The following is a 25011-nucleotide window of genomic DNA, read 5'->3' as shown; positions in this document are numbered from 1 at the left end:
GTCTTTCATGTCACACACCCGCTAGGTAAATGATGCCTTTCCTTAGGCCAAAAAAAAAAAAAAAAAAAAAAAGTTCCTTCTTTCCTTTTACAGCTTAGTCCTTTGTAGTGATCGTAAAGGGGTCCTGGCTCATAGTGTAGGACTCGTAGTGTCACACCGACACAAAGAAGCCACCTCTTTTTGGCTCTCAGTTTCAGACTGAACTGGGCAGTGGACCGAACCGGCAAGTGGCAGGAGCTGGAGTACCCCAGTCCCGCCTACCCAGCCTTTGCCTGCGGCTCGGGGTACGTCATCTCCAGGGACATCGTGCACTGGCTCGCCGGCAACGCGGGCAGACTGAAGACCTATCAGGTGAGTCCGCATTTCCACCCTGGGTATTCTTCACGCCGAGTCCCGTCCAGCCCAGTGTTCCACCTCTGAGCACAGAGCAGCGCACCTGGGAGGAGTCCCCCTCCGAGGTCAGGGACACAGCCGTGGCCTCCAAACCCTGGCTCTAAATTCTGTTCCTAAAATCCTTTTTTGAGCCTACTTAATAGGTTTTCGGGCTGTACTTCAAAGGATAGTTCCTGGAGGAACCGAAAGCTTGACAGTCACGAGGGAGGCTGTAAAGCACGGGCTTCCTTTTTGTGGATTCCGGTGACTGTGTCACTCATCAGCCCACCTGGCCACCGGAGCCACTGTGGTGCTCATGCTGCCGGCGTGGGGCCTCTGAGGGCGGTCGACCGGCCCCGGGTGTCCACAGCCGCTAGGTTTCCCTCTGTGTACAAGTGGTGGACTTGGCGTTTCCCGGTAGAATAATTACAGAACGAAGCGGAAAGAGGACTTATGGGAACGTGTGACATCGTGTTTAGAGATGACGCAGCATTTCAGCTTCTGCATTTTGAATCTCGGGCGCGTACAGGGTGAAGACGTGAGCATGGGCATCTGGATGGCAGCCATAGGACCTGCGCGCTACCAGGTAAGCGAGCCTGGCGGGGCCGGCCCCGGGGCTCTGCGGATTGTGAGGGAGTGAGGCGCCTGGGTCAGACGTGGGGCAGGAACAGCGAGCAAAAAGTCCAGCAGCAGGGCTGAGCCCCTGATTCAGCTCACAGTCGTCCACCTGTGTTCGCGTACTTTTCTGAGTTTAAAGATTTTATTTATTTAACAGACAGAGATCACAAGCAGGCAGAGAGGCAGAGAGGAGGAGGAGCCAGACTCCCTGCCGAGCAGAGAGCCCGATGCGGGGCTTGATCCCAGGACCCTGAGATCATGACCCAAGCAGAAGGCAGTGGCTTAACCCACTGAGCCACCCAGGCGCCCCTACTTTTCTGAGTTTAAAAGAAATATTTTGGATGGAAGTTTTCCCACCCACAGAGAAGAATTAGGTTTTTATATGTTCCATTAGAAGTTCTTTGTAGCTTTAAAATACAGGGAGTCAGGGGCGCCTGGCTGGTTCTGTCAGTGGAGCCTGCAGCTCTTGATCTGAAGTTTGATCTGAGTTTGAGCCCGTGTCGGGCACAGAGATCACTTCAAAAAAAAAAAGACCTTAAGGAACCTGCTGGCAAGTTCCCAGCAGCGTTAACAGTCCGGGGACCCTTCAGCTCTTCTGACTGATGCAGATGCAACCCCGGATGTAAGTACCGGAAGGTGCTCCTGGAAATCCACTGACCGCCGGGTCAGGGAAAGAAAGAAGGAAGGGATCTCCGGAGGTCGGAAATGGGAACAGGGGCCCTGGGAAGAGGCAGGCATGAAGCTGGGCTTCAGCTCAAGGCTTTCTGGGAAATTTCTGATTCCTGCAGTTTCCACTTTGGCCACAGAAGTTGCAGGGGGTAGAGGCACACGCAGGGACGGGTAGGGCAGGAAGCCTGTGCGGTGCCTGGGCCCAGAGCAGGCCCCGCTCGTGTCAGGGGTGCACGGGGATGAACCCTCTCTCCTGGGCCAGACGTGACCGCCCTGCGTCCTCCCAAAATCCCGGCTTTGACTTGCCGAACGCTGAACAGCATTTTCTGCGTCTGATCATTGTGGTAGCTGGGGTTGGTGGGTCTGTGTGGGCAGGTGTGTCCGCAGACGCAGCTCAGGGAGCTTGTTTCCTGATGTGTTCAGAGACTTGTGTGTGTGAACTCATGTCCTTGGAAAGGAAGTATTTAAAATGTTCTCTACAAAGAGGACTGATGTTGTTCCTGCCTCGCACCGAAGGCCATGACCATCTCCGACTGCACTGCTGGCGAACGGGACCCCAGCTAAGGGCAGACTAGGATTCCAGGTGCTCAGGGCAGACCCTTTCCATCCCACCCAGGGTCAAGGTTGAGACACGGGTTCTGTTTTCTAAATTACACACACACACACACACACATACACACACACACACGCACGCGCATACGGTTAGACTCCTCTCCGCCGCCCTCCCACCCCCAGAGCCTACAAGCTCATTTCCATGGCTCCGAGTTCACTTTGGTTTGGTTTCTCGCCAGGACGGCCTGTGGCTGTGTGAGAAGACATGTGAGACGGGAATGCTGTCCTCCCCACAGTACTCGCCCCAGGAGCTGGCGCAGCTGTGGCAGCTGAAGGAACTGTGTGGGGATCCTTGTCAGTGCGAAGCAGCAGCGGGAGGGTTTTAACTTGCTGTGCCGGAGGAGGACGGTACGCCTGGGAGCAGCTGGGGTCAGTTGGAGGGGAGCCCGCAGTTAGGCAGCAAATGCTGTGGTCGTTCCAGATAGTTCTAGGTTGGCACTTTTTACCTGAAACCAATGTGATATTTCTAAATGTTTGCACAAAATTTCCTTTTTAAAAATCAACTGATAATGTACATAAAAATTTTATTTCCATATTGGAAGACCATTTGAAAAACACCAAATTGTTTTATAAAACATGTTTCTAAAACCTGAGGTATCCTTTCTAGTTTATAATTCATTACCTATCACTTTTGGTTAAAATTGGTCTCGTTCAGAAATCTAGTAACTAAGAATGTGAATTCCAGCCTGGATTACAGAATGGCTCTGTGAGGCATAATTAGGATCATGAAGGGCCAAAAACAACTCACAGAATGCTGTGTGGTCACTTATACCAAAGTTTGGGAATGGAAATGTCTGAGTGAAGTGGGCAACTGGAAAAGGAACCCATATATGTCTCAGTTCTGGACATTGGTTTTTAAAGTTCACTTATTAAGTGAGCTAATTTCAGTTTTCTTTTGCTGTTTAACATAATACTAGACAGTGACCTTCAGGCTTTATTTAAAAAAAAAAAAAGCTAAAATTCTGTGGCTGTAAATCAAATACCTCTCTGGGTTTTAGTGACATAGGGAAGGATACTGCTAAGTAGCAGACACTTTAAAAGAATGAATTTTTCTTTCCTCCCGTCATTGTGTAATGTTTACCTAATATGAGTGAACTCCAATCAGAGATGGAAATCTTCTGTAGGATATATGCCCAGCTTAGGTACAACTGTAGGGAAAAGCGTGTAATGAATTTTTTAAGTCCTCTAAAAACAGGGTAATGAAGGGAAGAGATCACAGCACACGTTACACATAGAAAATGCCTAAGTTTAAGCGACATTTCCCAAAGTGACCGTCCAAATCATTTTGCTAACTTTATAAGCTCATAGTATCCATAGAGTTCCATTAGAACTGGTCCTATGACCGACATTAACTGTGTTCAGATTTCATTAGACTAGCTAGGTTCTATTTAATATTTAAATCTCCACATATAGAAATGTATAGTCACGAAATATGAAATAAAATCAGAAAATCATTAGTAGGTGCAAAGCCTTTATTACTGCTGTTACATACATGCCTAGAATGGTCTCTTCCCAGTGAAAATACCACCTTTTCTATGCTTAGGGCAAGTTGTAAAACCTCTTTTTCTGACAGAACTGTTCCAATAAACCCTTTATTTCCGGTGACCCCCACACCCAGTCATGATAAACAGTGTAGTCCCCAGACTTTCTTAGTTCATTATTACCATCGCACCAACAGACAATCTCCACTTTCCACAGAATAAAACTGTAACGACTGCTGGTCGTTTTCGAGCTCGATCTCTCTGCCAGGCATCTACAAACGGAACAAAGGGTTGGGGCGATAAAGGCAGAGGCATCTTCATACATGCACCCCCTCCCGAAGAGAGGCATATATTTCCCATTTAGAAACAATACGTGTCACGTGGAGCCCTAGATTCACAGTGTGTCACACTAGGGGGACTCAGCCGGGACTCTGTTCTGTGGGCTACTTACTTTGGGGCTTTCATAGGAGAGCAGCAGTTCTGACACAGGGACTTTGAGAAGACGGGCCAGCAGTCCCTTCACCTTCTGAATTGTCATGGAGTCTGTCAAAGAAAAACTCCCTCAGTTCTCTCAAACGACACGTGTCAATCTAGCTCGTATGACAAGACCACAGTTGCAACGACTCACGGTATCCGTTTCCCCGTGGACATCATTAGGGAAAGTCTCACCTGCCCCATGCGCCCCGAGAGCCGGTTCCACACCGCTGACCCGACACGTGGGGAACTGAGCTAGGGTTTGACCTAAGTGCCCTTTGACAGTGGGATTCCATTTCAGTGGTGGCGAACATTTCCTCCATCTGAATAAACCAGAAATCCCGTTCTCTGCACAGAGGAGTAAATCTGAGTAAAATCATTTACTTTCTAAACCTCTGGTGACTCGCTTACAGATGGCAGCGAGAATGCTGGCACGGGGGCTCAGGCGTCCAGAGGGCGCCTCTCCATGGCTCTGCCTTGGTTTCCTCCTCTGTGGAATGAGGCAGGGACCGGTCTGTGAGATCGTGATGTGGGACATGCCTCTTGAGCAGATGCCTTGGTTTGTTCAGAAAACGCTATGAACTTCTTTCCAAAGATGGGTTGTGGCAAATACTGGATATTTTGATGATGAGAAATATAGTTTCTTTGAAGCTTTAGCTGAAGGTACAGCAATAGTATGGTGTTCCTACAAATATCACATGTATTCAAATATTTTTCTATCAAAAATGATTTTTGTAAAGCTGTGTTTTTATGCAACTTGTGATAATAAATGTTATCTTTATTTTAGAGTAAAAACTGGCCTTGTTTATGTGTTGAATATAAACAATTGACATACTTCACATAACTTGTTCTTTTGTCTATGAATAGGTGTAGATAATCTTGTCCTTCTTACAGATTTTGGTGGACCAGGTTTCACTGTTCGGAGGGTGGTTAGTGATGGGTCAAGACCAACGGGAAAGGACCCATTCCTAAGTCATGTCAGAAACAAACACTTTGGCCGTACAAGAATCCTAGTAAGAAATCTGCCCACCTGCACTGGGTCTACAGAAAAAGATGGCAATTTGCCCGTAATGCTCTAAATACTATTACCATTTCTAATGTCAATATAACACACAACTGTCTTAACATTGAGAAAATGTGGAGATGGTTTGTGGCTTCCTAGGCCCCCTGTGGAAGTTCAATGGGGGTCTACACTTCCAGGCTTTTCTCCGGTTGTTAGGTCGGGTGGGTTTTGTGATGTCCTAACCCCATGTGCTGCTTTCTCATCCGGCCGTCCATGCAGCCGGCCAGACCCTGAAGGGCCACGGGGTCAGGACGACTCAGGATTGAATTTTTTTACTTCAGTTTAATGAATTTCAATTTAAATGGCGACTCGTGGCAGCGACACTGCACAGTCGACCCTAGACCCCTGCGTGCTCGCTCCTGCTGCCTGACCGTGGGGCACCGAGCTGCCGGGGATTACTCGGCCCTTCCCCTTCCCCACTGGTGAGCAATCAGGTGGTGGGGGAATTTGCCATTACAAGTGCTACAAGGCAGACATTTTAAAATGTGAATTTACTCCACTCACAAGCAAAGTATTTTATGAGAGTCGCTTAGGGCGCTACACATTTCATCTCAGAGCCTCGCTGCTCCACACTTAACCCGTCCGTACCACTCTCTCACCATGAGGCGGGCTTCCATCTGACAAGGCACAGTACACTCGAGAGACTGTAATTCTAAGTATATTAGATCAATCTAGTTGGTTGACATAACTATTTTCGGGATGAAGCAAATTCCGTTCCAGTAACAGTGACGTTTAGACAGAGTTCCAAAGAAAACCATTTCAGTGTGTCCATTAAAAGACCACATCTGAGAACTTTCTGCGGGGATTCCTAACTGGCAAGGAGCAGAGTGTATGTGAAGTCACAAATGTCCAAGTAATCACACTTCAGCTCACCAAGACAGGTTTCCTGTTTTACGAAGGGACAGTAGGACCTCGGGCCCAGTGAGTCTCTCTGGACCAGCGCCACAATTTGGACACTAAACAGCGGTGGGCTCGGGAAAGGCCATGCTGCTCCGCACTCGTGGCTTTGGCTAAATAGGTCATTGTTTAACAAGACTTTCCTCCACAAGCTGCTACGGGTACGGGAGACTTGAGCGTTTGTGGGGAAGGACACATTGTATTTTAGATCATAAAAGGTTAGTGAAAACCTAGAAGCTCCAAATGGAGCTTCTAGATACTTTCTACCAGCTGACTCATGCCTAGGCCAGTGATTCCTAAGTGTAAGGAGACAAAAGTCCTGTTTTTCTTACCTGGCAGTTGTTTCTCTAGGACTTTCTGATCAACTTGATTAGGATATTTTATCTTCAGTGCTTGAAAGAGAAAAAGGAAAAAGACTGAGAGCTAGTGTAATAAGGGTTCAAACTGCACACACCTGAACTGCACCTGCCCCCCAACTGTAAGACCACCGGGCCCAGATCCTAATACAGGAACAGCTCTTACTGATGTTGAAAATTCCTTCTACTGATTGTTCACGGAATTAACGATTAACAACCGTTATTCACAGAATTAACAACAGAAAGCGCTGGACCAACATTCCAGTGCCTCCCCTGCTCCCGCCGACTCCTGGCCTGACCGTGTAGCCTGCGTCCCCGTGTCAGAAAGTCACACATTTACAAACCACAAGTCAGCACACTTCTCACACACCCCGCCCCAGTTTCTAACAGTTGAGCTGAAAGCATGGGAACTGCCAAAACTTGTGATACAACTCAGAGATGTTCCAGAATTCCTCCTTTCTTTCAAAACTGGGTTCCTCCAGGTACCTCATTAAGAAAAAAGCAACCGTCCCTATCTGTGTCGGCGCCCAAAGACGCACATACAAGAAAGCGGTCTTTGAGTGTGCGGTTCTTACTTAGTAGCTGGTTTTTGAGCAAAAACGGCTGTTGTGTCTTGAGTTCCCCGTCTTCGGGCGCACCGTATTCTGTGCAAGAAGCATAAACACGGATCACGATAAACCAGGCCCCTAGAAGGAAAAATACAGGCGCCGAAAGGACCCCCGTAGCCTTTTCCTTCCAGGAGCAGCTGCTTCGCTCACCTGGGACCTGTCCCCTTCACTAGGCTAGTTTATTTGCAGGGGGACGGCCATGGCCAGCCACCGCGTCCAGGCAGCCCCCCCCACCCCTCGGCGCCTCAAAGAACCCCGGGACCAGATGGGACACAACTCAAGGGACACCTTCAGGTGTCAGCCAGATGGCGCCATGCCAGGCTGGGTGCCTGGGCCCAGCCCCCGCCTGGAAAAGCGGCGTCAAGAGGCAGCGGCGGGAGGGCAGGCGTCGCCTGCGCGGACTCATGCGGGGCCCACCCGGGCCTGCGTTTCTCTCAAGGCCGCGCGAGAGGCCGTGTCTCCCCTCAGGGCCTTCTCAGCAGCCACACGGAGCCCGACCCGCGCGGCTGCGGGACAGAAGCTCCCTTCCCCCGCCCGCCCCCAGGTGATTCGGGCTCCCCGAAGCGGCGGGAAACCGGGCAGCTCCGGGCCGGGAGCGGAAAGCGCCCCCCAGGCGGCGTCGCGTCCTCACGGCCAGCGCCCCAGCCGGAGCGCAATGCGGCGACCGGCACCGGGAAACGGGTTTGAGAAAGAACGTCCCGGACACGTGACATCTGGAGTGACGACGAAGTCAAAACGGGGAGGACGGCAGGGACAGAGTCGCCAAGTGGGGGCTTCGGGGCCTTCGGACCCAGGTGGGGAAGGTAAGGAAGCCCCGGGCGGGGGCGGGGAGGGCCGGGGGTGGGGGCGCCCTCGAGCCGCGCGGAGGGGACCGGACACGCTGGTCACCACTGCCCCGGGAGCTTCAGCAACACCGGGGCCCGGCTTCGACCTTAACACGCTCCGCGCGTGCGAGGTCCGCAGGCTCGGCCGGGGCCGCCGCTGCTCCTGCGCCCCGCAAGGAGGGGTCGCCCGCTCTCCCGCGGCGCGAAGCAGGGGGGGGCGGCGCAGGGGAGAGGGGCGGGGGGTGAACTCGGGCAGACGGGAGGGGCTTCCACCGCAGGGCTGCCCCCACCCCAGCGCCCCGATGCCGATCCCGCCCTTCCAGGAGGCCTCGGACTCCCCGCGCTCCCTCTGCGGAGCGAGGCTGCGGACTCTGCCCTGAAGAGGCCGGTTCGAGTCTGGCTCCTGGGCTTGCGGACGCGGCCCCAGCGCCGCACGGAGGCCCGTTGGGAGGACCCCACCACGCCCCGAAGAAAAGCAGGGCCACCGAGGGTCCCCTCCGACGCCCCGCGGCTGGGGCTGCGGGGGCGGAGCGGGAGGGCTGCGGCCCGCAAACGTACTGAGGCACAGCGACTGGTACCGGGGATGCGCCGCGAGGAACTCCGCGTGAGGCCGGTTCCGCTCGGGGTCCTGGTGGCCACCCGCCGCCTTCCACTCGCTGCCGAACGCCTTCCGGTAATCGAGCTCGGCGCCGCGCCTCTCCTCCGGCGGGATCTGCGGGACAAACGCCATCTGTGCTTTGTGCCCTGCCCTGCCGCTCGCTGAGGGACGGTCATCACACGGAGAGCGACGGGGCGTCTCTTCTTACCGTCCCTTCCAACAGGGACAGGATTCAGGAGCTGACAGCGCAAGGAGGTGAGAACTTCGTCCTACATTTTCCTCACGAGAGTGTCCACAGCCGGCGTCCGGCCGAGGGGGCACCCCCGCCCCGCCCCGCCCCGGAGCACACTGTCCCCGGCGGGCGGCCCAGGGGCGGCAAGGCCCTGCCCCCGCCACTTCTTGAGGGCAGTGGCTGAGAAGAAGAGGACAAGCTCTCTGGCTCTTCCTCCTGTAATCCCCCCAAGACAAAGGAACAAACCCCTGACACGCCCGGCCCCTTCTCAAGGCCGCCAAGCAACAGGCTTCTCCAGGACGCCACCTCCTGAGGAGCCCAGAAGAGGCATCATGCTTCAGGCGCGGGACGATTCTGATCATGTGTTTCCTGTTCTAAGAGGCATCAGATCCTGAAAGCAGCGCTCACCTCGCATTTGTTCAGGGTCTTCAACTGACCGATTTTGGCGATGATGAGCCCACGCGTGGTATGTGCTGCTTTGTTCTCTTCCGTCAGGGGGTTTCTGCTGCAGGACAGAGCGTGCAGACTCGGTAACTTATCCAGCTCATTGATAAACGACCACTGAAACCCAGCAAAAGAGAATACGTGAAAATAAACATGTTTCAGGCTCATTTCTTGGGAGTACCTGAACTAGCAAGAGAAAAGCAAAAACCCCTCGTTCCAACCCGAGGTGCAGGATTGTCCTTATGCATGGAGCACCCACTGGGGAGACCACACACTTTTACTCTAGAACCATGTCATGTACAATGACAGTCTGCTTACTGTGACTTAAATTAAGCTCTTAACATTTTAGGGTTTTCTGAGGGGAAGCATTTCTCTTTCAATTTAAAATATTTCTTACTATGTCAAAATGAAAAGCTTCTGCACAGCAAAGGAAACCAGCAACAAATCTAAAAGGCAACCTACAGAATAGGACAAGATATTTGCAAATAACACATCCAATAAAGAGTTAGTATCTAAAATGTAAAAGGAACTTAGCAATCGCAACACCCAAAGAACAAATAATTCAATGAAAAATGGGCAAAAGACATACACAGACACTTCTCCAAAGAAGACATCCAAATGGCCAACACATGAAAAGATGCTCAATATCACTCAATATCAGGGAAATGCAAGTCAAAACTACAATGAGAGATCACCTCACACCTGTCAGAATGGCTAAAATCAACAACACAAGAAACAACAGGTGCTGGCGAAGATGTGGAGAAAAGGGAACCCCCCCCCCCCCGCCCCTGCACACTGGTGGTGGGAATGCAAACTGGTGCAGCCACTGTGGAAAATCATATGGAGGTTCCTCAAGAAGCTAAAAACAGAACTACCCTATGATCCAGTAATCGCACCACTAACTTCCAGTAATCGAAACACTAACTTTGGGATACATTCAATCTTATGTTTACAGCAGCATTATTTACAACAGCCAAACCACAGAAGCAGCCCAAGTGTCCACTGACTGATGACTGAAGATGTACGTATATACAATGGAATATTACTCAGCCATTAAAAAAAAAAAGAATGAAATCTTGCCATTTGCAACAACATGGATGGAGCTGGAGGGTATTATGCTAAGCATAGTAAGTCAGTCAGAGAAAGACAAGTATCATATGATCTCACTCATATGGAATTTAAGAAACAAAACAAAAGAGAGAGACAAACCAAAAAAAAAAAAAAAAAAAAAAAAGAAGACTCTTAACTATAGAGCCCAAACTGATGGTCACCAGAGGGGAGGTGAATGGGAGATGGGGGAAAGAGAGTGTAGACTAAAGTGTATTTAGCTTGATGAGACCTGAGTAATGTGTGGAAGGGTGGGGTCACTATACACCTAAAACTAATACAACACTGCATGTTAACTATAGTGCAAGTAAAATGAACTTTATAAAGCATATTTTTAAAATGAAGTAAATATTTTGTAATGGAAGGAACTGACGAACTTCTCCTGAGAGCGTAAACGAGGGCTCATGAGGTACATACATTCCGCAGAAGCCCTTACTTGTGAGATCAGATTGTCATTCACGACGAGGTACTGCAAGGAAGGAAACATGGAAGTCTTATGCCCTAGAGAAAAAAGGAGAACGAAGTTACACAGGAGAAGTGAAAGAAGGAGCTTAAGTATGAGGTACTGGGCAGGGGAGGGGAGCTAATGATCTCACATACCAGTTCCAGCATCTGGAAAACGTATAGAAGAAAGTCCAATGTCAGAAAGGATGAGTTGTTCTAATCTGAAATTTAAAATGTTAAATTTGATTATAAAGCGCAGTAGAAAATGCTACAGTCTATCAACCAGACTGCATCTGTACTATTTCCCCCACACCCTAGGTTCTCATGCCACATGAAACGCTGAGAAACAGTGCAGTATGGGGCATACGGAGTGGACTCTAGAACGTGCTCTGAGGGTTCTACAGTGGCCTACCGGTTCCTGGTGCCCGCGGCTGTGCTACGTGCTCATGGGTCTCAGAGAGGAAAGAGACATGGTCTAACTTCCCAAAAGGCAATGAATGAAGACTTTGGACATCAGCACGAGGGCCAAATTATTCATTCTTCAGTCACCTAGTGCAGATGTAGACTAAAGTGTATGCGGTTTGCAGGGACATGGTCCGCATAAATGCAAATAAAAATGTCCCAAAGGGACTTCCTCAGTTTGTGAATGCCATCATCATCACATTTCCACCGAGAAAGCAAAGACAGGATGTGATCCATTTACTAACCATTTCTAAGCACTATTGCAAGCAGCACTGAAGAAGCAAATTACCTGGGCAGATAGGCTATTAGAAACAGCTGATTTTCATCAATTAATTGATTAGAGGAAAGGTCTAATAACTTGACTGTCTGCAGGACATCAGCCGGCCTGTATGGAAATTAAAAACATTTCAATGTGAATTTCATCTCTTAATTGTTTTTGAAGATACAGCTTTAAAGTACCTGCCTTTAGTGTAAAGGAAAGGGAGGGGCGGGAGGCAGGTGGACAGCACCACACCAGGGAAACACGGGGCCCTGATGGTGATGGAAACGTTCTCTGTCTAGACTGGACCGATGTCAGGACCCTGCCTGTGATATGAAATCGCAGCTCTGCAAGATGTTACCGAGGGCGTGGATCTAGCTCATGGGTACAGGGGATCTCTGGGTATTCTGTCTGGTAACTGCATGGGAATCTCAAAATATCTCAAAATAAAAAGTGTAATTTGAAAACACCTAGGTGGCTAGGTGTCTTCAAACACCTAGGTCACCTGGTGGCTCAGTCGGTTGAGTGTCCGACTCTTGGTTTTGGCTCAAGTCATAACCTCAGGGTCATGAGATCGAGCCCCGATTGGGGCTGTGTGTGCCTCTCCCTCTGTTCCTCCCCCACTCACTTGCTCTCCCTCCCTCCCTCCTGCTCTCCCTCCCTCCCTAATAAACAAAATATTTTAAAACAAAAACACCTGCAGTTGTCTGTATAGAAAATAGTTCCATACAGTAAAATCTCATTAACTTGAATCTGTTCAATGAGAATTTGTTGTAAATTTGCCCGTGTTTAGTTTTAATAATAATTTAATGATAATCAACAAAAGAGAAAAACAACATGTTTAATTTACTTAAGGAGAACTTTTATATATACTCTGGTACATCAACCTTCTGCAGATAATGCTACCTAAAACGCATTATTTGAAAAAAAGATCAAAATGCATTATTTGATCCTTATAAAACATTTCCTACAGAACCTCCATTTAGAAACAGAAATTAAATATATTTCTGTGAAACTAATAAAATTCTTGTCTTCAAATATATTTAACTTAAGGCTCTCACTCTGATGGGCTTTTCCTCAATCAGGACCAATGATCACAGGCGCCCTACTTTGTAAAGAATAAGCAGGTTTCTAATTCTCACTGGCAAATCCTTTAAAAAGAAAAACCAGTGTGAGGCATCATCGAGACTGTTCATTTATTCAGACTACACGGCGAAACACGGACAGAAGTAAGCCTTTGTTACCGTTCCGAAATGAGGAGATCATTAGACTTGAGGTACAGCTCCTCAAGGACCGGCCACCCAGCGGCGCACCGGAGCACCTGGAGAGAAACGGAGTTCAGGCTGGAGCAGCCTCTCTTACATGTTTCTTCCTGTGTGTTAATTACTATATCTCCACTTTAACTCAGCTCCCTTACTGTTTTAGAAACAAAATGTCCTATGGACACTCCATCACGGACTCTAACTCGGGCCGGGAGCACTGGTGGGCCGGCGACAAAGTGTTTCGATGACATGGGAGCGTATACAGTCGGCGCTCTGGCAGCTGTGAATGCATCCTCCAGGGAGGTCTTGAACTGTATGAGGACTGCAAAGTGGATGTGCAGACATGCACTGCGCACACTCTTAGCACGTGACATAGTTTGCTCCAGTAAAGGAAGGAACTTGATGTTAAATACCGCTGCTCAGTTCCCAATGCCGACCCGGGTGTGCAAAGAATACACTCATCAGATGGCGTTTCCCAAACTATTTCTGCATTTTCGCACTTGAACTTCACCACCATCTCTAGCACCTGAATTTCTATGTGCACTGCCTGTTCTCAGGCTAACTCTAATCCCATGTTGGAGGAAGGAGCGCTAGGACGTAAGCGCACCAGTAAAGGCAACTGGTCTCTACGGGAGGCACCTCAGTGGCATTTCAAAGACAAGGACTTTGTGGCGAAGGTACATATCTGCGAAAACAGAATATACTGGGCACATATACAGGTCACCTCTGATGGAAAACAGCAGTGCCAGATAGAAGTTCCAAATGCTACCAGGCAAAATACCCACGAGTCCACTTTGAACCCAGCTGTACACGATGAACAGTGGATTCCAGAGCGAAACTTTAAACGAGAAAAGGATGCGAGAATCTTCTGGCAGCTCTGCCTTGGAGCACATGCGGAGAAGCTCCATCAACAGCTAAGTCGAGGGCTCTTCAAGTTCGGCATAGGTTAACTCCACCCCACTATGGAGTGCTACAGTCCAGAAAGACACCAGAACAATCCAGAAGGAGCCGAGAGAGAAAATCCCAATCCCAAAATATAAAATTTTACTTCACTGCAATGATTCTGTAACTCCTTTCAGTGAGACAGTTTAAAGAATCCTATTATTTGGATAACAGGATAATTAAAACCAAGCCACAGGTGTGCTTCCATTCCCTATTAAGCCAAGAATTTTAAATTTCTTATTTCTGGGTAATAAACTGGAGAAATAGGATTACCTCCGCCCATGTTATTCCTGTTCGGTTAAGGACTAAAACCTTCAGTGCAGGAAATGTTCCGGTTCGAGCTGGTGAACCCGAGGGAAAGCTGAGTTTATTCTCACTGTGTAGAAAAAGAAGTCACAATGTGTTGATCACCCACTCCCCAGGAGGCCCAAGTGAAAGTCCCTAAAAGCAACAAGTTGGGATTTTTTTTTTAAGATTTTTATTTATTTATTTGAGAGAGCGGGAGTGAGAGAGGGCTTGAGATGAGAGAAGGTCAGAGGGAGAAGCAGACTCCCCATGGAGCTGGGAGCCCGATGGGGGACCCAATCCCGGGATCCAGGATCATGACTTGAGCCGAAGGCAGTCGCTCAACCAAGCGACCCAGGCGCCCAACAACTTGGGATTTAATAGCAGGCATTTGGTTTGTTTTGACCTTAAAGCGAAATTAATTAAAAGCCAAGGGAGTCCAGGCTACCTCACTTTTAGTATTTGCGATGCACGACTTTTTGGTAGCTGACATCCACAGATGTTCTGGAGCTTAAGCCTCAGGCATTCGTAAGGTCAGTGTCCAGCTTCGCAAGGCAGAGTGTGGACACCACAAAATCCAGCACCCTCTCAACTGCCCTACTGATACAGGCTGCCCCGGGGGCTACAGTCCCGCTCCTCCAGGGTCTCGAAACCACTCTCTCGCTATCAGGATGGATAAAATCAGTCACTGCCTTCTTGGTGCTCTCTTGTGATCCTGATCTCAGATAGTGCTCAATCCTGACAATGACAATGAGTCACTGTGAAAGAAGGTACCATGAAAACACATGAGCCCCTATTTCCAGAAGAGGAGATGCCAGGGGTCAGAGGACACCCTCCGCCCTATCTGGAGCACCACTGATTCAGGCCTGACTCTCCGCTCTCACTGAACCGCCTGAGCCAGGTACCAGCCACCTGTCCACCCCAGGCTGGCTCGAGGACTTTCATATTTCCCACCTGGCTGAGCCCTCGGGGAATCAGGTTCTAAGACTGAAACTAACCAAGCAGTGGAAGAGGCCCGGAAGATGGGGCCATTAGTGAAACATGCAGCTTGGTGGACAATCCTTATCAGAACAGAAGGAGACAGCATTCCAACGAAATTGCTCATTCCTACAGCAATCAAGTGCCAGAAGCTTCGGAACAAATAAGCACTCTTCACAGCCCCTCTCTGACTCCCCAGTTAAATACTGACTCCCCCAGAAGGCCCATCCTTCATGGGTAGCCTCACAAGAGACACCAAGATCTCCCACTTGACAGGCCAACCCTCCCTCAACCAAAAGACTCCCCCCTCCAATCCCCCAGAAAAGGGGCGCCTGGCTAGCTCAGTCAATAGAGCATGAAACTCTTCTTATCCTGAGGTTGTGACTCTGAGTCCCTCGTTGGGGGGAAAGCTTAAATATAAATAAGTAATAAGTAACTGGCGGTCCAGTTAAGTGTCACGTATTGTGATGAACATTGGGTGTTATATGCAACTAATGAAATGCTGCACATACACTACATCAAAAACTGATGATGGGGGCGCCTGGGTGGCTCAGTGGGTTAAAAGCCTCTGCCTTCAGCTTGGGTCATGATCCCAGAGTCCTGGGATCAAGCCCCGTATCAGGCTCTCTGCCCGGCAGGGAGCCTGCTTCCTCCTCTCTCTCTCTCTGCCTGCCTCTCTGCTTACTTGTGATCTCTGTCAAATAAATAAAATCTTAAAAAAAAAACAACAACAAAAAACTGATGATGTACTATATGTTGGCTAATGGAACAATTTAAAAATTAAAATTTTAAAAATAAGTTGATTTTTTAAAAAGTGTCTGACTCATTTTCGGCTCGGATCATCAACTCAGGGTCATGGGATCGAGTCCCGAGTTGCACTCCACGCTGGGCATAGAGCCTGCTTAAGACTATCCCTCCCTCTACCCCTCCCCCAACTCACGGGCCCTCAAAACAAAACAAAATTAAAAAGGTCTAGTTAAAAAAAAAAGAAGAAGAAGAAGAAGAAATTAAGCTTAAATTCCACTGAGCTGTGTTTCCCTCTCTCCCACAGAGATGCCATGAGGGAATGAGGACATGTTGGGGTTTTCATAACAGGTGACAAATGGACACCCATGAGCTCATACCTGAGATTAAGAACTTCCAGATGTTTCAGCTGATCAGCAATATCTAGGACTTCATCCCACGAGGACAACAGGTTTCTTGACAAATCTACTTTTCTGATATCTCAAAGCACCCATTAAGGAAGAATAAGATGGAAAGAGTCACACAAAACAGAACAGTCGTCACTTCTGAATTCCGGAGCAGGGATCTTTACCTTCTCACGTTACACCCTCCATGCTGCCTGAAATGTTTTCAGGAGCACATGCTACTTTTACCTTTGTAAGTCACCCACTCCTCGTTGAGAAACGAAAACATTCACTGTCATATGCTGCAAATTGGAGACTAACCTCTACAATCAAGTAAGTAAGAACCAAAGGTCCTAACCAAGGTGAAATCATTCTAGCAATATCCATCAAAAAGAGTGGAAAAAAAAAAAAAGAACAATGGTGGTGAGTTTGCTTTATGCCTCGTGCCAGGCAATCCCTCCAGCGGCTGCCTCATAGCCACGTGTCATTCTCCTGTGGGGCCTCCCTCTGCTCCAACCCACAAGAACCCCCAAGTCCCCAGCCACACCTCCAGAACAGACCATGGGGGTTAGCGCGGACAAAGGTTCTGAAGTGCTGAGAATGATGTGGGAATTCAGAGAAGCAGAAACAAGCAGGACAGGAAAAGGCTCCTGAGCTGAACATCTCAAGGGAGCACGGTGCCATCAAGAGGGGGCGCAGCTCCGAACCCCCAGGCAGAGAGACAGAAGAGAAGCTTGGGGCAGGACTGGACCTGCTGAAGGAGGGTCTTTCGCACAACTCTGCTGTGCTGGGAACCATTCGTTCTTCTGTTCCACGACCGTGGGGAGGGGGCCAAGAGGAGAGCAGCGAACTCAACAGTCACAGTCGGGGAGACAGCGATAAGCACGTGCCTCTGCAGTATGCCACCTACAGACAGGCTCACAGTAGCAGCCACAGACACAAGAGAGGGGTGTGTGGGTACGTTATATACGCTGGTCGTGGAAGACCGTCTTCTCGGAGAAGGTGCCATCTGAGCAGAGACCACAGGCAAAGAGGAATACCATCAGGGAGAAGAGCATCTGGGCAGAGAGAACGAGACAAGCCGAGGCCCTCAAGTTAGAACGGGTTTAGATAAAGGGAGGTGCTGGAAATGAGGGCACAAAGGCCACAGGGGCTAGGCCACACCTCAGGCCACACCTAGGCCAGGAAATCTTGGCTAGTCTCTGACTGAAATGGGAGCTTCTGGGGGGTCTGGACCTGCCTGCAACTGCTGGGCAGGGTGCTTTCATGCCTCACGGTCAGACTCCAGCCACCTTTCATTTCCGTGATGTTGCTAGCTCTGGACCACGGGGCTGGTCAGCCAGGGCAGGAGTCCAGTAATCCTTCACTCGCTCATACTCTCCATCCCGTAGGGCAGGGTTATACACACACCTGCTGGTGATCCAGAGCACAGAGATGACCCGCGCTCTGAAATCAGCTCTAAACAAGCTGGCAGTTGTCGTGCAGTGCCCCGCACGCACACACGCACAGGCCAAGGATCTGTCGGCGGTACTTGGTTCCTGCTCGCAGGCCCAGACTCCCCTGGCGCAGAGCCAGCTGGCAAAGCAGGAAGGAGCTCATCCCCTCTCTGGAGGAGCTTCCCAGGCCCGGCAAGCTCAGGGCCTCAGCGTTCCTGCAGCCTGATGTCCCAGCAGAGGGAGTGACCTCAAACGGGGCCACTCCAAAGGGACAAATGGATTAGACACAGACAAGACTTTCACTGCAGGCGAGAATTCACTCAGCAACTGGAAGACATCGATCTCTATACCTGCAAGGATCAGCCCTCCCTTGATCATCTCACGAAACCGCATTTCTTCAAGACTCGGGATGTTCTCCGCAGGAAAGAACAGCATCAGCAAGCGAGATGCTGACTCCCCAGGACCCTGCTGACAACTCTGAGCAAATAGTCGCCGTTCCCAAACCCACCTACTGGCCATATCTCCGATATGCTGAAATTAAGTCTTGAACCACCCAATTCCCAATCTTCTAAAATCACTTAGTAGCTGGCCGGGCAGATCACAGAATGTTCCAGATGCTGCCCGTGGCATTCTGCTCCTTACCCAAATACTCCATCCACAATGCTTCCACTGTCCATAGGGAAAGGGTTGCTGGGGCCCACAGAGGGGCTGCTCACAGGCAAGGTGACCAGATCCCGACTGAGGGAGTCACAAAGCATGCAGTACAGAGACAGCTCAGAATAGCTGGCTAGAGACTACTGCTCATGAGCCGTCTCTTCCCCCAGAGAACACGGATTATAAACTATCTTGGGCATAAATTATTACACAGAGATGAGGCAGGCTTAAAGAATTGAGAGAAAACCTTTGAAAGTTCGAAAAAATCTCGTTCATTTGCCAGGGGGATTTTTCATTTAAACTTATCTCCTGTATTCTTAGTTGTGGACATGAAAGCAATGTAGGGTAAACACAAACCGAAAACTCTTCTAAGAGAAGGTAGAGAAAAGGATGACAAACTTTGGAAGGGCCTGTTTTGAGGGATCGTGACAAACACGCACAGCTGCGTGAAACAGGAAGGCGGTCCAGGTGGGCTGGTGTGGGGGGCCCCGGGGTGTGGTCGAGGCCTCCGGCTCCCCCTCTCTCTCCCTGTCCACACTGGATGGTCTGCACACGAGACGGCTGCCTGGGTGCTCTGTCTGTGCTTGGGGCGGAAGGCAGGTGCCAGCCATGTCTGGCCTGTGTGAGGAGCCCTATCCAGACATTTCCTTGGCTGGGGGGAGGCCCGCTGCCTCACCTGAAGGCAGAGGGATCCGGGAAGATAAATAATCTCCTATAGCGGCGACTGGCACAGGGAAGCCAGAGAGGCCCTGAGGAAGAAAGTTGGGCAGAACAGACACCGGGAAGGTTCCTGGCTGTGTCCCGCATGAGCTTCAAGTCCAAAGTCAGGTTCTCAGTGAAAAGGATACCAGGGCACACTTTGGCAATTGCTCCTTTGTCACCAGCACCATTCACGGCACAGTTCCTCAGAGAAATTTCTTGCAACTTGCTCAGCTGACTGCATGAAAAACACAGAGTTCACACGTATGGGTAAACACGGACACGTCCACTGGCCCTTTAAAAAGTTAAAAAGCATTTCCTGTAAGAAGTTACCAAAAATAACCAATACCAGTACCCACCAGCCAGATTCAGAAATAACGCTTTACTAAAAAGAGAAGAAAAAGAAAGTGTTACAGACACTACAAATATAGCTGAAGTCCTTCGTGTCCCATTCCAGCATGTTCCTTCCTCCTCTGCTCCCCCACACTCGGTGTTTGTTTAAACGGAAGCACAGAATAGTCTGACTGCACGTTTCCATGTCCCTAAACAATCATAGCATTTCATCTATAATGAAACAGGATATAAATGGTATCCTAGTGTATGTATCCTCCTCCAAGCTACTTTCCCCCAACAGTATATTGTTCAGCAGTGAGATTTAGCTACGTCAACCCATGTGCTCCAGAGCATTTGTTTCCACATCTTGGAGACCACAATTAATCTGTTTACTCCTCTGCTGACAGTTATATTATTCCCAGCAGGGCTGAAGTAAACACTGTCGTATGCTTCTCGCATTCATACGTGGAAAGTCTCTCTAGGATGAGGAAAGCATGCGTATCTTCAGCTTTACTAGATAAATCTCAGAAGCCACATTCTAAGGGCAGAGGACCTGCATTTTCTGATCACTGAAAGAGCCCGTATGGTATCGAGAACAGGGAATCCAGAGCCCCATCGCTTGAGTTCAAATCCCAAGTGCACCACTTCCTTTGGCCTGAGGGGAGTTAGAATCTCTGTACCTCAGATTCCACAGCTTTAAAATGTTGTGGTTTACACACACATCTTCACAGCAGCATTACCACCGTAGCCAAATGGGCTACAGATGTCCATCGATAGATGAATGGATGAACCAAGTGTGGTACGTCCATTCAATGGAATATTACCCAGCCTTAAAAAGAAAGGAAATTCTGACATACAACACAAAGTGGATAAACTTGAGGACATTATGACAAGGGAAAGAAGCCAATCATAAAAAGACAATACTGCGGGCTTCCACTTGTGAGGTCCCTAGGGAGTCAACTTCACAGAGGAGGAAAGTAGCATGGTGGCTGTCACGGGCTGGGGGCTGCTGTTTAAGCAGGACAGAGTCTCATTTTGGGAGGGTTCTAGAGATAGACAGTGAGGACAGCTGCACAACACTGTGAATGTACTTAGCGCTACCAAACTATACACTTAAAAATGGTTAAGATGGTAAACTCTGTGTTGTGCTCTTCATAATTTTTTTAAATGCCATATTAGTATTTGTGAAATCTCAGAACACCGCCTGACATACAGAAGTTATTTTGTAAGTATTTATAAAAACAAACGAAAAACTGACCGCCTTTGGGGGAAATACTCCCATCGAAACCCCAGGCATGTGCTATTACAGTCATGAGAAACCAGGAGAAAGGCAGCAACAAAGGTCTAGGGGCTCCCAAACTGGCTCAAGTTGACAGTGCCCTTGGTGTTGCATTTTTTTCAGTGTCCCCGTAAGTCATACAGAACAAAACAAAACAAATCACACCGAATTTGCACTTAGTAAGTAGTTAGGGCCAAACAACTTAATAATTATTTGTGTCCTTCAAACTTACTGTCAGTAAGTGTCAGTTGTGCCCAGCACAACTTCCCAAACCCTGGAATCAGACTGGACATCACTACGTTCATTTCTTGTTTCATGATGATTTTCAGGAGATACTCGCTTTTTATCACAGAAACACCAAAACCCCAGCTTTGCGGGGATGGGACGGCAATAAAAGGACTTGTAGGATTATCACGGAACTGAACAATCTCAAACTAAGAGTTTGTTCTGTGTGCAACAGAGGCCACGGTTTCCCTCTAAAATTAAAAATATCTCACTGTGCCTGCTGAGTTGGCTGCAGGGCCCAGGGAAACCTCGCTAGAGAGTGTGGGAGCCCGGGTCTCAGCACAGACCTCAGTCCGGAGCCAGAGCCATCTGCAAGAGAAGTCACACATGCTGGTTTTTATTGGTTTTTTTTAAATTCCTTTTCCGTAAGTCTTAAGGGGCACAAACTCAGAGCTGGTCAGCTGGATATTATTAAGAAGATAACATGACGGCTTCAAGGGGAGGATTCTGTCCCTCCTTAACACTGGTGACCACTATTTACCCACTCTCCAGTGTTATCCACAGCAGGTCTAACAGCTTAGTTATTGTTTCGTAAATGAGGAGACTCAGGCTTAGAAGTTGCAAAGTGTCAGAATTAGAAGGTGGCTTAGCTAACGTCTGACCCAGCCGGACTCCAACAGGGAGTCAGTTCCAAGGGAGATGCTAGCTAATTACGGAGCGCCATGAGCCTCCAGGAGCTGGGTCAGGCAGCAAAAGAATTCATGAGTTACACAGTCATTCATAAGCTAGGGCAGGAAAATCGGTTTGCAATTTTCACAGAAGCCAGGGTATTCAGATTAACCAGTAAGAAAAAAATGTGCTTCGGGGCGCCTGGGTGGCTCAGTGGGTTAAGCCACTGCCTTCGGCTCAGGTCATGATCTCGGGGTCCTGGGATCGAGTCCCTAATCGGGCTCTCTGCTCGGCGGGAAGCCTGCTTCCCTCTCTCTCTCTCTCTCTGCCTGCCTCTCCGTCTACTTGTGATCTCTCTCTGTCAATAAATAAATAAATAATCTTTAAAAAAAAAAAAAAAAAGAAAAAGAAAAAAATGTGCTTCTTATGGGGGTAAAAGATATTTCAATAGTTGCACTTTTTTTTTCAATAGTTGCATTTTAAATGGGAAGATGAAGGAAAGAGCTCCAACCCTATAAAGCACGTAGTTCTTTAAATCCAAGTAAACCAGTTGGATAAAAAGCAAAAAATATCCATGACAGTTACCTCTTGGTGGTAGCATGAGTCACGACTTCCTTTTGTTCAATTTCTATTTTCTAAATCCTCAACAATGAGTGTAAGCTGCTTTGTAATTCACAGTCCAGTGGTTGCTTTTAAAAAAAAAAAATCTTTATTTCCTTGAGTTTTCCTCCTTCACATATTTTTTATTGAAAAAAATCCCACGTAGGAAAAGTATATGGATTAGCCTACCTACACATCGGTACACAGCTCAGTGATTTTAAATAAATACGCACAGGTCACCACCATCCGGATCAAGAAACACATCCCCGGAACTCGGGAAGTCCTCTTTGTGCTTCCTCCACTCAAAATCGTCTACCCTGACTTCTCACACTATCGATCAGTTGCTCCTGGTGTTGACCTTCATGGAGACAGAATCATTCAAGGTGCACTTTCTGGCTGACTACTTTGGCTGGACGCTGTACTAATGAGATTTCACACGTACTGTTGCACCGAGTGGTAGCTGCTGCTCGTGTTCACTGCCATGGAATGAATACAGCATAACTTATCCATTCTCTGTTTCTAGGTATTTGGATGGTTCCCTGAATATTTTAGTTGCTATTACTAATGCTGGTCACCTATGCTAAAAAGCAGAGGCATCCAGAAACGAATTTCTTCTTCCACACGGTCTCCATATAAATTTTACATCTGGTGTAAATTTTCACAATAATGGCAAAATAAGATAGCAAATACATGGACTTCCAACAAAACCCCAGTTTGATTTAAGAGACTTTTAGAGAGAAAAGTGAAAGACGCCAAGTGGCTAGAAATGTACTCTCCACTGTGGCCACCAGGGGCCGCTACTAGGCCACCTTGTGGGGTCAGGGTCAAACACCACAGCACTGACGGTCACCTGGAAGGTTCTCGCGCAGTTGTGTTTCTGTGGAACATCAGCTTCTACTCACTGTGATTCAGCCCATGAATCGGAGTGGGCAGAAGGCCTCTCTTCACAGAACCACAGTGTACAGAGAGTTTCATAATACTTTGGGTACTTCTTAAAAGCAAGAGTCCATAGTATTCTGATCCAGGTCTAGGATGGGACCCAAGATTCTGCAACTTCACAATCACCCCAGGGAAGAAAGGGTGTGCATCCAGAGATGGAAACTAACTTGGTTCTAGAGGGCCCAGCATGCCACATGGTAGGTAGCAACTTGGACCTCTGTTTCCATTTCTGACTTACCACCCAGCTAGAAATGGCACCATGAAATAGAAAAGGACCAAAATGTCAATCTTACTTATTAGACAAGACGGCTGGTATAAATATTAATGATGGGTAATGTTTTAATTCCAATCCAGAAAAGCCCAACAACCCTATGCTAAATTAAGAATTTTTAATTTCCCCAAAGACTCAGTCCTCAGATTCCTCTGATTTCAACTGGCTGTTTGTGCAGAAAGGACAGACCAGTTTGGAGGCAAAGTTTTGAGTATCAACATATAGTCCACTGAACTTTAATCCTGAACAGTGATGAAACCATCAAAGTCAGTTCTACCGCTATCAAGCCTACATACCTTTGCTGTTTTATAACAGAGTCAAAACCAATAGTTTCCACGGGTTTATTTCCAATTATAACAATTTGCTCTTTTCCATCTTCCTCTGGTCCATCTTCTAACACATAGCGATTCTTAACTGCAGTGAGAAAGCCCACTCCAAAATTTACTTTGTTGGGACGAATAAAGGATCCCCCTGTTGGATGTCTGGAAAAAAAAAAAAGAGAAATGGAACAGATAAAATATCATCAATGGGGACATTTAAATAAGAGGACACATTCAAGGGGTACATGGGTGGTTCAGTCAGTTCAGCGTCTGATTTGTTTTTGGCTCAGGTTACGGTTTCAGGGGCCTGTGTTTCAAGCCCTGTGTCGGGAGTCTGCCTGAGGATTCTCTCTTGTCCCTCCTCTGCCCACCCCCTCCCCGCCACTCGCACACACACACTCTCTCCTATAAATCTTAAAAAAACAATTTTTAATGACACATTCAAAAATCCTTTATGAACTGTCAGTCTGCCACAAATGTGAAATGCCTACATTTACAAATTTGTTTATAAATACAGTAGCAAACAAAAGCAATTATATAATTTTTTAAAGATTTTATTCTTAAGTAATCCCTAAAACCCAATGTGGGGCTTGAACCTATAACCCTGAGCTCAAGAGTTGTTCTACTGACTGAGCCAGCCAGGCGCCCCAGTAATCACACAATTTTAAAAAAGAAAAAGAAAATATCATTCACCAGAATGGCCATAAAAGCAATATTCTGAAGGACGGCAAAATTTGCTCTATGCTGAAAAATCAAAATCAGCATAAAAGGGAAAGCACTATACAAATGTGTAATTGATATGACTGATCAAAAAGGGCTGTGAGCTTAGGCAAGCTTAAGTCCCAGCAGATAAAAAGACAAGAAATATGAAAAAGACAATTCACCTAACAGGAAACAGAAGTATTAAATCCACAGGGGAAAGTTTTACCTTGCTCAAGATTAAGAAATGCAAATTCAAATAATGAAACTATTTTCAACAAAACTGGCAAAAATAAAGAACAATCCTAACACGTCAAAGACTGCAAGGCTAGGTTTGGTTTTGAGTGTATAATCATATTCCTGGGAACTTGTCAGCAGGCAATAATTTAAAAATAAAAACAAAATTGCATTTACAAAGATTCTGTATAATAGCATTTATTTGTAACTAAGGAACTCTGGAAACCATAAAAAAGCCCAGCTGGATAGGAACTATTAAGTAAACCGGACAGATGTAGTCATTAAAAATTCTAGCTGTAACACTTAATAAAATTAATCAGAGAATAATGTTGAGATTTCTAAAAACTGAACCAAACTGTACATAACACAACTATAGAGGAATCACATCTACAGACAAAGATTGAATAAGGACACAAAGAGATAAAAACATTTGTGGATAGCAGGCTTAGGTACAAAAGCTGAAAAGTAACAACCTTCAACTAAATATATTTTAAAAGGTTAAATATGGGGCACCTGGGTGGCTATTCAGTTAAGCA

At 47.7% G+C, this 25011-nt stretch overlaps 2 protein-coding genes across 5 annotated transcripts in view; one reads left to right on the top strand and one right to left on the bottom strand.

Annotated features, from left to right (window-relative positions):
• The window catches only part of B3GALNT2 (beta-1,3-N-acetylgalactosaminyltransferase 2), a 60240-nt gene extending 55226 nt beyond the window's left edge, over positions 1 to 5014 (top strand). The window contains exons 10-12 of the mRNA XM_047701426.1: positions 192 to 351; positions 902 to 958; positions 2451 to 5014. Of these exons, the coding sequence (XP_047557382.1) occupies positions 192 to 351; positions 902 to 958; positions 2451 to 2597 (364 nt within the window). The 3' untranslated portion in view covers positions 2598 to 5014. The remainder of the gene's footprint in view (positions 1 to 191; positions 352 to 901; positions 959 to 2450) is intronic.
• Positions 3726 to 25011, bottom strand: part of TBCE (tubulin folding cofactor E) — an 84430-nt gene continuing 63144 nt past the window's right edge. The window contains exons 4-18 of one of the 4 annotated variants that reach the window (XR_007122587.1): positions 23516 to 23701; positions 19053 to 19141; positions 16112 to 16211; positions 13998 to 14100; positions 12765 to 12841; positions 11551 to 11646; positions 10956 to 11020; positions 10792 to 10856; positions 9213 to 9365; positions 8781 to 8811; positions 8533 to 8686; positions 7118 to 7228; positions 6519 to 6578; positions 4204 to 4295; positions 3983 to 4024 (exon numbers count right to left, since the gene is read on the bottom strand). Coding sequence is in view for 2 of the 4 variants with exons in the window: in XM_047701424.1 (XP_047557380.1) it covers positions 3932 to 4024; positions 4204 to 4295; positions 6519 to 6578; positions 7118 to 7228; positions 8533 to 8686; positions 9213 to 9365; positions 10792 to 10856; positions 10956 to 11020; positions 11551 to 11646; positions 12765 to 12841; positions 13998 to 14100; positions 16112 to 16211; positions 19053 to 19141; positions 23516 to 23701 (1444 nt within the window). In the remaining 2 variants the exon portion in view is untranslated. Of the gene's footprint in view, positions 4025 to 4203; positions 4296 to 6518; positions 6579 to 7117; positions 7229 to 8532; positions 8687 to 8780; positions 8812 to 9212; positions 9366 to 10791; positions 10857 to 10955; positions 11021 to 11550; positions 11647 to 12764; positions 12842 to 13997; positions 14101 to 16111; positions 16212 to 19052; positions 19142 to 23515; positions 23702 to 25011 lie in introns of all 4 variants that reach the window. The other 3 variants (XR_007122588.1, XM_047701424.1, XM_047701425.1) reach the window with 3 other exon arrangements.

Source organism: Lutra lutra, chromosome 14 (assembly GCF_902655055.1).
Source record: "Lutra lutra chromosome 14, mLutLut1.2, whole genome shotgun sequence".
Taxonomy (NCBI): domain Eukaryota; kingdom Metazoa; phylum Chordata; class Mammalia; order Carnivora; family Mustelidae; genus Lutra; species Lutra lutra.
This window is presented reverse-complemented; position numbering and strand designations above follow the sequence as displayed.